General features: G+C 56.3%; 1 protein-coding gene across 2 annotated transcripts in view; it reads left to right on the top strand.

Annotated features, from left to right (window-relative positions):
• LRRK1 (leucine rich repeat kinase 1) overlaps positions 1-12,109 on the top strand; it is a 105,369-nt gene that overhangs the window by 83,816 nt on the left and 9,444 nt on the right. For both annotated transcript variants that reach the window (XM_036012951.1, XM_028502292.2), the window contains exons 22-27: positions 2,325-2,488; positions 3,425-3,564; positions 5,669-5,918; positions 7,520-7,686; positions 9,997-10,194; positions 11,349-11,626. In XM_036012951.1, coding sequence (XP_035868844.1) covers positions 2,325-2,488; positions 3,425-3,564; positions 5,669-5,918; positions 7,520-7,686; positions 9,997-10,194; positions 11,349-11,626 — 1,197 coding nt within the window. The remainder of the gene's footprint in view (positions 1-2,324; positions 2,489-3,424; positions 3,565-5,668; positions 5,919-7,519; positions 7,687-9,996; positions 10,195-11,348; positions 11,627-12,109) is intronic.

Here is a 12,109-nt window from a genome sequence, read left to right as displayed (position 1 = left end):
GAGTTTGCCACTGAGCCTGTGCCCTAGACCAGGGGTCCCCAACTCCAGGGACATGGACAGATACCAGTCCATGACCTGCTGGGAACCAGGTCACGGAGCAAAGCTTCACTGGTGTTACCGCCTAAGCTCTGCCTCCTGTCTCCACCACGCCCACCCCAGTCAGTGGAAACATTGTCTTCCATGAAAACGCTCCCTGGTGCCGAAAAGCTGGGGATTGCTGCCCTAGACTGATTCAGGGAGCTTCTAACAGGCACAGACCAGATCCCAGACCGTCTAAATCACAACCTTTGGGTGTGGCAGCCAGACGTTAGTATTCTTTTAAAGCTCCCAGTCGATTCCACTGTCCAGTCAAGCTCGAGACCCACTGGCATAGAACTTGCATTTGGTCTTGTAGCAATGAGGCATTTTCTGTGGGTTCACCTGGGGTTCTTGAAAGGACTCCCGGCTGTCCATCAATGTTGATTGCATATAAGACAGTAACATGGAGGTAGGATTTGTCCAGAGTGTTGGTTCTCCGAGTGGGATCCCTGGATGAGGAGAATCGGGCTCACCCGGGAACTTGTTAGGAACGCAAAATTCTTGGGCCGCCCAGCCCCCACGCATCAGAAACTCCAGGGTGGAGATGGAGCCCAGCGCTCGGTTTTTCATAACCTTCCAGAAGATTCTGGCCCACTGTACAGTATGAGAAGGCCTGGACCAAACCTGCACACAATTATTCAATTCAGGATTTCACTGTTGCCGCAGGTCTCATGAAAAGGCCCTTATGCAATTAACTTCTTGGCTAAATACAAGCCAGTTTTTGGATCTTCGCATTTTCCTAAGATGTGAAAAAAAAAGTGAAGCGAGAGCCTAAACGTTGTGACTTTCTCCACCCGTGTTAGCAGGAAGGGTGGGCTGCTGGAAGGGGTGGGCACGGCAGCTGGCTCTCCGACGGCCCCCCCTTTGGTCACTCGGTCCCTCTGCCCTCCCTGTGAACTCTTCCGGCTGGCCGTGCTCTACGTGGGAGGCCACAGAGCCCCAGCGTCCTGTGAGGCCTGAGCTCCCAAGTGGGTTATGTCAGGGGAGTGAGGGGCCCAGCTGGGCTTGCAAGGGCGGGGAGTGGGGGTGGGCACCCTTCCCAGTATCATCCCTCGCTCAAAATTAGGAAAGGAGCCCATTGAAATTCAGATGAGGAAAAGAAAGGAGTTTAGTCTCTTGAGTGATCAGAGGCATGCAAATGCAAGCAGCCTCAGAGGTGCCGGTTTGCAAACTTTGCAACCGGTGAAATCAACAGAGTGAAGGGTGAAATTAACAGAGTGAAGGGTGAAATTAACAGAGTGAAGTGATCGTAGCCGGCCCCAGAGTCAGGAGGCATCCACACACCCGTGGCAGCGGTATATAAGTTTAATGGCTTTTGAAAGTGATCCCTCGCTATAAATCGCTCAGACCCTGTCCCGGTAACCCTACAGCTTCAAGTCTGAACCAAGGGGATTCTTTGAAATCAGAGAGAGCTTTGTGCTGCTTTATGTTCGTCTGACTTGTTGGAAGGAGCAAAATGTTAGACTCCATCTAAGCCCCCGAAGAAGAGAATGCTCGGGAAATTACTATACTGCATCCTGAGCTTCAGGAGAATGGATTTCACCTAAGTTTTTTAAGGCATGAGAAAAGCGTAGCTTCGAAAAGTATACAAAGCTAGAAATCCAAGATTAGAAATTTAGACAATTAGAGATACTCATCTAGAAAAGATGACCTCAGTTGTTTTGTAAACCGACATATAGATAGAAAACAGAGTCTGGAACAAAGCATACCAAAATCCTTTCCCCTCTTTCCTGGCTAATTTGCTTTCCGCTGAAATATTTTTCTAGTTCCCTGAGAGATCAGAATTTGTGAACCTGTATTTCCAACACGTATTTGTCCAGAGTGGAAGTATTCAAAGGATTCTGATATTTCTCAGTAGAACGTAAAAGCGCACCAAATCCTTCATAATCTCTTTGTTAGGCGGTGCTGGTGTTTTATTTCTTCGCTTACCTTTTTCTATATTTTCCTCGTTTCTTACCGTCAGTTTTTGCTGATAAAATGAAGGAGGGACGGACTTGAAAAAGAAACGCCTATTTTCAGGCTTTTGGGGAAACCGTTCCCAGGGTCCCCAGGAGACCCTGCTGGTGGCGCAGCATTTAACTCGGAGGCAGCGGGGTGGGGAGTGGGGAGGACGGGGGTTTGGGGGGGGTGGCGGACACCGTTGTCATTGATCACCGTGGGGCCCATCCTGGCACCCTCAGCGCTCTGCCCGGGGCCCGGGGAGGAGCCCAGAATCCTTAAGCAGGGTCTTTTCTCTGCCTTTTCAGCTTTTCGAAACCAAGAAGAACACGAAGAGCAGGCACAGGAAGGTCACCATTTACAGCTTCGCGGGGAACCAGAGAAACCGCTGCAGCACGTTCCGCGTGAAGAGGAACCAGACCATCTACTGGCAGGAGGGCCTCCTGGTCACGTTTGACGGGGGCTACCTCAGGTGGGGGCGCCCGACAAGGTCCCCGTGGGGGCCTCCCCCCAGGGACCGTCCATTGGAGTCCTGTTCTGCTCCTGAGAGTGGCTCAGCATGGCAGCTGGCTAGAAACAGGAGACGCTCCCTCCCAAATGTCCCAGAGGGTCCACATCTCCTCTCCCCTCCTCTCCTCCCTTGTAGGGGGGTGCAAACGGCAAGGGAGGGCGTGGTGACCAGCCCAGGACTTGTGGGAGGCGGGTGGCTGCTGAGCTCCGGCGCCCCTGTGGTCACCTAGGTGGCACGACACTCCGTCCTGTGGCCTGTCCTAGATGACGTCACTAGTCCCCAGTGAGACATGGGATGCCTCCCTTGGCTCCCTCTTCCTGCTTTCTTTTCTTTTCTTTTCTTTTTTTTTTTGAGAGAGAGAGACAGCAGGTTGAAGAAGTGATTTTAATCTGGTTCCATAAACACACAAGACTGTTTCATCTTTACAACGAATGTTTCAGAATATTCTCCCCAGCTCTGTGGGAGATGCAGGGAAAGGGGGAAACTCTCTTTACACGGGGGCCTGGTTTGGGCCACTCGTGGGGTCTGGGGCTTTCCCGTGGATGTTTCCACCTCAGCATCACGCTGGCCACTTGGCTGACGAGAATCCAGTGGGTCAGATAGGAAAGAACCTCCCCCCGCCGCCCCCCGGGTCACACCTGAGAGCCAGACCCCAGCCCACGAGTTGCTTACAGCCCAGAGCTCATGAATGTCCGCTTCCCCATGTTGGGGCGGTTTGGGGACGAGGCAGGGCCCTGCGCACAAACACAGGGGCCCCCCTGACAGTCCCGGCCGGGCACGGGGCCCCTGGGGGTCCCTGGAGGTGGGGCCCTCCCCCTGGAGGCAAGGAGGCCTGTCCAGGGCACCTGCATGCAGGGCAGGATCACAGTGGACTCTGTTTCTGCCTCTGGCTTGCAGCGTGGAATCCTCGGATGTGAACTGGAAGAAGAAGAAGAGCGGAGGGATAAAAATCATTTGCCAGTCCGAAGTGAGGGACTTCTCGGCCATGGCCTTCATCACCGACCACGTCAACTCCTTGATCGACCAGTGGTTTCCCGGTAAGAGGATGTTCTCGAACCCAGCCCGGGCTCCTGGGAACGCACTTGACCCTTGAATGACACGGGTTTGGACTGTGAGGCCCATGCATATGCGAATTCCTAAAATGAATATGAAGTTAGTCTCCTTGCTGTGGGTTTTGCAGATTCAACCAAGCATGGCTTGAAACTGTAGGGAATTGTGGGTAGAAAGTCTTGACTAGGCTCACTGTTCTCCTCCACTTTACCTAAGGGACTTGAGCGTGCGTGGATTTGGGCACCTGCAGGGGTCCTGGAGCCGGTCCCCCACCGACACCGAGGGACCACTGTAGTTCGGTTTTGGGGGTATCAGAATTTGCCTTCAGATTTTCAAGTGCACAGGGTCAGCACCCCAACTCCCGTATTGTTTAAGGGTCCACTGTATTTCTGTATAAATCTGGAGGTTCCTTATTTGGGGACGAGAAATCCCACTGGTATTCAGCCCAAGGAAACCAGAGGGTCCCTAAGGACCCTAGGGTGGAGTCTGACTCCTGGGGGAGTCCAGCTGTGTGTGTGGGTGGGGATGCTGTGGGGACAACATGGGCCCAGACCCCACGGGGCTTGTGTTTGGCCTCCTGGCTGCCCACAGGGTGTGGGGAGGACCATGACCTTGGACACGTGGTCCAAGAAGACAAGGTGAGCCTCACATGGTCTTGTGTGGACAGTGCTGCTGGAATGGGGGGCGGGGAGAGCCTGCAGCTGGAGCTCACGCCTTGTGCAGGGGCGGGGACGGAAGGGACCACACCTGCCAAGGCCCCCACTCTCCTTCCGTGCCTGTCCCTACCCCCAAGTCCCCCAGGGGCTCAGCCACCCACACAGCCCTTCTCAGACCCTTGGACAGTCCACCCAAAGAAAACACCCTTTGAAGTGAAGCTGTTTGTTTTGCTCCTGGGGTGGAGACAAGCCCACGGGGCGTTCTGCAGCTGGGAGGACATCGGGGATAAAACTGGCCTGTGAGCCGTCCTCCTCTGGGGGCTGGAGGCCCAGCGAGCCAGCGCAGGGGCCTTTGAGACCCAGGCACCGCCACCGGCCTCCCTGAGCCGGCTTCCCGGCCGGCCCACCATCCCTGCGTCCCAGGCGAGCATCCGAGGAGATGCTGAAGGAGAGTGGCCGGGGCGTGCTGTCGTGTGCCTGCCACAGCCCCCAGGGCCTGGGGCCCTGCTGGTGCTGATGGGAAGGTGACCCACTCGGGAAAGGGCCCAGAGGGGGCCCTCAGAGAAGGCAGTTGGGTGTGTGAATTGTAGCATTTAGGGGTGGGAACCTCCCGGATCCTTTATAATATCTCCCCACCAAGCAGTGGTCCCTGTAGCAGCTGGTCCTGTGGTTTGACTTGGCGGGGGAGGGGCAGTCCCATGAGATGGGAGGGACCTAAGACAGGGCTGTCTGGGGACACCACCACCAACCAGTTGGCAGGATGTTTTGCACATGGCAGGTGTGCCCAGAAAGTTCTGGAAGCCCGCCTCCCACCCTGCACAAAGCAGGCCTCCACTCACCCCAAGGGTGCAGCCACAGGGTGTCTTTTGCACCCCGTTTCAGAGACGTGCAGAAAAGCTGTGTCTCTCCTGCCCCGGGGAGCCCGTGCAAAATGACCAGCTTTTGTCTCGTATGATATGCCCTCGTTTCTCCACCTGCATTGCTTGCTCTTCTACAGAGAATGGTGGGAACTGCAAGGCTTGGGTTTTGAACGTGAACAATGACCGTTCACTGGTTGTGGCTCGGTCACTGGAGCCTGGCAGGCCCAGACCCAGCTCATTGTGTCCTGCAGGGGCTGGCCGTGGGAGAGGGACCCCCAGGTCCCAGGCCCCTCCTCCCAGGCTCAGGGTCGAGGCCACCAGCCGCTCGCTGTCCAGGGCACCCCTGTGCCCTCCCTGAGCACATCTTTCAGGATGGAGGGCAGAGCTCTCCAAAAAGGAACCCAAGTCAGGAGTCAGGTTGCATGTGCTCCCTGGGGGCCAGGCGAGAGCAGACAGACCTCCTGCTGGGATGGGCCCACCCTGGCTGAGTGGGCAGGGCGCTGCTCAGGGACCCCCCTGCCCCCGCCACCGCCCCCGCCTTCAGGCGAGCTGTCTCCCGCCCCGTCCCCACGCAGCCCTGACGGCCACCGAGAGTGACGGGACCCCGCTCATGGAGCAGTACGTGCCCTGCCCTGTCTGCGAGGCCTCCTGGGCCCAGCACGCCGGCCCCGGCGAGAGAGCGGAGGACGTGCAGTACTTCGACATGGAGGACTGCGTGCTGACAGCCATCGAGCGGGACTTCATCGCCTGCCCCCGGCACCCCGACGTGCCCGTGCCGCTGCAGGAGCTGGTCCCCGAGCTGTTCATGACCGACTTCCCGGCCAGGTACACACGCTGCCACAGCTCCGTGCCACACTGCGTGGGGGCTGCCCATGGTGCTGGCAGTTCCCACAGCCGCTGCTCCCGCCCCGTCTTGGGGGGGCTTTCGGGGTCCCGTCCCAGGCTGCCTGAAGGGAACCAGGCTGCCGGTTTGCCGGGGGAGGCGGCCCTGGCCCAGCTGGGCAGAGCACTTGGAAGGAGAAGTCCTTCCGGGACCCCACGAGGGAGCTCCTTCTGCTAGCCCCGGTCCCCCTCTCTCATTCCTCCTCTGCCCGCTGCTCAAGGAATAGAAGTCCAGCCCTCCTCCATCTTCGAGAAAAGGGGCACCCCCAGACCCGCAGCCTCATTTCCTGGCTTGGCAAATGCCACCTCCCAACGGCTGCCCTCAGCACTGGGATCCCCGAAACCTGTGGAGTCTCATCTAAGCCAGTCCCTGGGGGAGAGGCTGGGGAAATCAGAAAACACTCTGTGCTCCCATGAGGCAAGAAACCGTCATGAAATCCAAATGCTCAGTATGAGGCGGAATCTTCTGTCGGCACGGAAACCGGAAGCTGTGCTCTGGTCTCCCTGCAGACGGGGTGACATTGGCAGTGACATTGGTGGTTTGCAGCTTGTTTGGAGTTGTGAGGTCCTGTTAGTTTCTTATTCAGAGGATTGGTACATCTAGTTTCCTTCTAGAGAATTAAACTTTTGGGGAGAGGAGGAAAAGAACATCGAATTCTCATGTTTCCAGATCACTCCCCCGTCCCAAGAAAATAGACGTGAAGTATTCTGTGATATTGTAGAATTGGGGTTCCAAGACCTGCTTCTAAATGAACCCATGAAATTAAGAAAGTATGCCCTGACTGGGTGGCTCAGTGAGTTGGAGCATCGTCCCGTACACCAAAAGGTCACGGGTTCGATTCCTAGTCAGGGCATGTACGGGAGGCATGTACGGGATCGATGTTTCTCTCTCCCTTCCTCTCTCTAAATCAACAAACATATCCTCAGGTGAGAATTAAAACTCCTAGTTAATTAACTAAGGAACTGCTTCCTCCACGGGATAATTTCCCCCACAGTTCTTTGCAACCTCCGCAGTTACCTCATCAGAGGAAACGCTAGTGAAACACCTCTTCTGTAAAATGATTTTCCTTCATTCCTGGGTCTTTAACACAAGAATTAGCATTGCTTAGAGACCACAGGCAGAGTTCTGTGTATGTGCGTGAGTCAGGTTGGAGGGTGGGGGTAGGAGGGACCCAGACTGGGCAGTCCCAAAGTTTTAGAATCTTCATGTATTTGCTGAACCTTGTTAGGTCTTGTGCCCGCACTGGGCCCGGGCAGTGGCATCTCTGGTGTGGAGTCTGGAAGGCCAGGTGGCTTGTCCCCGTAGGCTTGGTTCTAACTGCAGGCTGTGGCGACGTTCATAATCCAGGTCGCTTGTCCAGAAGCTGCACAGCCCGGCGCTCTGAACAGCACCCATGATCCCAAACAGACTCTCTGGAAACGTCAGCCGCGGCCCAGCCATGGTCCCAGAGTATCACGCTCCCTCCGCCCCCCCCCCCCCCCCCCCCCCGCCGGGGCTCCGGGCAGGCGGGCGTCTGTCCTGACCCGCGCCACGTCTCCCGCAGGCTCTTCCTGGAGAACAGCAAGCTGGAGCACAGCGAGGACGAGAGCAGCATCCTGGGCCAGGGCGGCAGCGGCACCATCATCTACCGGGCCCGGTACCAAGGCCAGCCTGTGGCCGTGAAGCGGTTCCAGATCAAGAAGTTCAAGAACTTTGCTAACGCCCCTGCAGGTAAACTCGGCCCTGCGTCGTTTCTCTTCAGACGCGGGCTCCCTCGCTCCAAACCTCGTGCCTGAGGCCATAGCAGGGGGGAAAGAGCAGGGAGGTGAGCCAGGCCAGCGTGGACCCCGGGGACAACCCTGGCAGGATGTGGGACAGGCCCCAGGATCAGGCCGAGCAAGGCCTGGAATTTGCTTTTGGAGGTTACGCTCCTGCTTAGGACGTGAGCCATCCTTCCTATTTCCATCTGCTCCGTGTCCCACCCGGGCCTGGCATGGGGGGGCCACACAGTCAGACCTCAGGTGGACCCCTTAGCCTGGGAGACCCTCTCCGCCATCTCCACTAAAGGAAAGTGGACTCTCCAGATAGATTGGGAAGCCGGCGTGGGGTCCCCCACCCCACAAAGGCCTACCCACTATGTATAGTCCACAGATGGTCTCCACCCATCACCTCTTAACTCCCCGTGCTCGTCCTCGCTCCAGCCATCCAAATGCCACTTTTGTCATGGCCCCTGGCCTGGCGAGGTCCTCCTTGCCGTAATTTACACTCTCGGCATCGGTAGAAAAGTTAGAATCGTGGACCCGTAGAAAGAAAGCAGATCAGAGAGGAAGAGACAAAACTGTAACGGAGCGAAGAGAAGGCAACCTTCTGCACAGAGAAAGTGAAGAGAGTCTTCACCAACCCCAGAGTCGGGAAGGGTTTCGTCAAACGGGTGTGTGTGTGTGTGTGAGTGTGAGTGTGAAACTGGACTGATTATAAAATGCCTGTGAAACGGCACCAGGCCAGGAACAGCCAGGAAAGCTCCTCAGTGGGCAGCAGAAGACAGAGAGGCCTGCCCAGCCCATGTCACGACTGACAGGCATGCGGGAGTGGCGGCGGTTTTCCCCCCCGGGCGCCAGCGGGCCGCCTGGGGAGCGGGACGGCATGACGTGTGCGGGAAGCTGGCGGGGACGCAGGTGACCTCATGAGCCGAGGGAAAGGCTGGCTTGTCAGTGGAGGAGGGTGGAGACGCGGGGCAGTCTTCACACCACAGTCAGAAATGAATCCTTAGTGCTTTTAAACCGATCATGAAAAACAAAACTTTCGCAGTTAAACACACACACACACACACACACACACACACACAAATCTGGCCGGCACACACATACACCTGCCACCATCAATCAATTTGAATCGCCAAGATTTTTTTCCATGCTGTTTGAACCTCCATGTCCAATGATTCCCAATTTTAAAATCTGACCATAAGGCCCTGGCTGGTGGGGCTCAGTGGATTGAGTGCTGGCCTGCGGACCAAAGGGTAGCCGGTTTGATTCCCAGCCAGGGCCCCTGCCTGGGTTGCAGGCCAGGTCCCCAGTAGGGGGCGCACGAGAGGCAACCACACATTGATGTCTGTCTCCCTCATGATATTTCTCTCCCTGTCTTTCTCCTTCCTTTCCCCTCTCTAAAAATATTTTTTTTAAAAAAAAGAACTCTTTAAAAAATCTGCTCATAAAGGAGGGACAGATCGGGACACAGGTGTACAAACAAGGCCTGGAGGATCCTGCTGAGACCTCAGGGCTGACCACAGCCCAGTGGGTGTCGGGCAAGGGGCCTTCTGTTTTGGGGGGTGAACAACGCACATTCCAGGGGCATTGGGAGAAGGTTACCCTTCTCTGGCCACACACCCTTCTCTGGCCTGAGGTCTCCTGTCTCAGACCTGGAGCTGCCCCCACAGTTTCATCCCTGGCTGAGGAGAGGCCGGTGGCCCTTTCTGTCTCAGGTGGCCCTGGCCACTGGGTGGGGAATAAGTGGGTGGTAGAGACCAAACCCTCAGCACCCTTGCGGGGGAGCAGTCGAGAGCCTGGCAAGGACGTGTCGCCTCAGCCAAGCTCGGGGTGGGGCTCCGGACACGGAGCTGGAATAAGACACAACTGAGCCCCTCAGGCGGCCAGCACCTGCGTGGGGCCAGAGCATCGTCTAGGGGACAAGGGTGAGGACGTGCCTAACCTTCCACTGACAAAGCAGGGGCCGCCTGCTTTGACAGGGACAAGTTTATCGGCCAAGGAGGAGGGGCTTGTATCGGCCTAGGAGGCCTCAGGAATGCCACTTTCGGTGCCAAATTCTGAGTGACAGTGTCTCACTTCCTGATGTGTTGGAATGTAAACCCTGACCCCACCGGCCCCTTGAGGTCAGAGTGGCCAGAACCCTCACCCAGGTGGCCCTGGACGGGCTCCCTGGGCAGCCAGCACAGGGTCCTGCCAAGCAGGCTGCTGCCTGTCACCTGCCCCGCACCCCTGGAGCTCCCCTCCGGGCCGTGCTGACGGCCGTGCGCTCCCCCTGCAGACACCGTGCTGCGGCACCTGCGGGCCACGGACGCCGTGAAGAACTTCTCGGAGTTCCGGCAGGAGGCCAGCATGCTGCACGCCCTGCAGCACCCCTGCATCGTGTCTCTGATCGGCATCAGCATCCACCCCCTCTGCTTCGCCCTGGAGCTCGCCCCGCTGGGCAGCCTCAATACCGTGCTGTCTGAAAACGCCAAAGGTAAACGCCACGGCGAGAACCTTCCGCAGGGGGCGGGCAGACGCTCCTGGGAGGCTCCAGAGCGCATGGCCAGTAGCGCAGGCCTGGGAGCTCCCTGCAGCCTGGCCTAGCCTGGCCTAACCTGGCCTGGCTGGCTGGGGCAGGACACAGCTGCCCTCTGCTCACGAGGCCACCTGCCTGTGGGTGGTGACAAGCCCCCACCATGTTTAAACCTATTCAGTGGTGTCAGCAGGAGCTCAGAGAGAAGCAGGTTCGAGGTCTGGTTCACGGCCATAATCCCAGAAGTTGCTTAACTGACTCACCTGAGCAGGAGAATGAGGACAGCCCCAGTGGGAGTACACTTGAGCATCAGACGGTCAGCCAGGGAGGCCGGAGACAAGCTCCGAGGCCACGTAAATCTCTCCCTTACCTGTGACGGGCCCCACGCGTCCGCCACTGTTAAAATTCTGAGACCCTGGGGTCAGTTTTATCCTAACTTGTTCTTTTAACAAAAATTTTTAAACAACTTACTTTGAGCCCTGACTGGGCAGCTCCATTGGTTAGAGCATCGTCCCAATACACCAAGGTTACAGGTTCAATCCCCAGTCAAGGCACATGAGAGAATCAACCAATGGATGCATCTGTCAGTGGAACAACAAACTGGTGTCTCTCTTTCTCCTTTCCCCCTTCCTCTCTCTGTCTAAAAATCAATTTAAAAAAAAAGTAAAATAAAATAACTTAGCTTGAGAAAAGGACAACTAAATTCCAGAACCTGACAGAGGGAGCCATCGTTGGACTCAGGGAAAAGAAATGCAGTGAAACTCAATTATTTCTGCCTCCATGGAAGGCTTTTTTTTTTTTTAATGAAGCTCTTATAGCTGCAACTTGCCCATTGACTGTGTAGCAAACTTGGCCCGGGATTCTGCATACTTGCTGTTTCAGTAAAAACACCAACTCCTGGCCTCAGGTCCCACGAGTGAAGCTGTAACGGCAGGCGTTTTTGTCCTAAGTGATATTTTGCGGAAGGAGCTCAGTCTCCGCCTCCCCTGGTGCCCAGCGCGGGAATGATGAGAACGTGTCGGTGGAATAGAGAGTATTCTGGGGAGTATTCTGGGGAAGGTAAGGGGAGAGCACCATTGGTGTCCTGACTGTTGGGCATGTTTTTCTGTGCCCAGGTTCTCCCTTCATGCCCCTGGGGCACATGCTCACCCAGAAGATAGCCTACCAGGTGGCCTCCGGCCTGGCCTACCTGCACAAGAAGAACATCATCTTCTGCGACCTGAAGTCCGACAACATCCTGGTCTGGTCCCTGGACGTCAAGGACCACGTCAACATCAAGCTGTCGGACTACGGGATTTCCAGGCAGTCCTTTCATGAGGGCGCCCTGGGCGTGGAGGGCACCCCTGGCTACCAGGCCCCAGAGATCCGGCCTCGCATCGTGTATGATGAGAAGGTACCCACCCTGGCCCACCGCCGTCCCCTGGTGTGGCCCAGCTGCACAGCTCAGGAGCCCAGGCCCCGCATCAGGACACCCAGATAGTCCTCACAGTGCCAGTAGCTTCTGAGGTCTGGGTGCCCCTCCTCTACCCACTGCCCCCAAGCAGATGGATCCTTGAATGATTGCTTCAAGAATGCCTAAGCACCCTAAGCAGTGAGGGTAAACTCAGCACCTGTGGCTGTTCACCAAGCTAGAAAAGGCAAATCACAGTGAGAAAAATAAGAGCTTATTAGTAGCAAGTGACCCAGATGAGGTATCTCAAAACCAAGATTATAACAGGAAGATTCATAGTGATAGATAGATGCGTAGATGGGTGAATGGATGATGGATGGGTGGATGAATGGATGATGGGTGGGTGGTTAGATGGATGGGTAGATGGATGGACAGATGGGCAGATGGATGATGGTTAGATGGATGGGTGGATGGATGATGGATTGG

This window comes from Phyllostomus discolor, chromosome 12 (genome assembly GCF_004126475.2).
Source record: "Phyllostomus discolor isolate MPI-MPIP mPhyDis1 chromosome 12, mPhyDis1.pri.v3, whole genome shotgun sequence".
NCBI lineage: Eukaryota > Metazoa > Chordata > Mammalia > Chiroptera > Phyllostomidae > Phyllostomus > Phyllostomus discolor.
The sequence above is the reverse complement of the archived record's forward strand: the minus strand, read 5'-3'. Positions and strand labels throughout refer to the sequence as shown.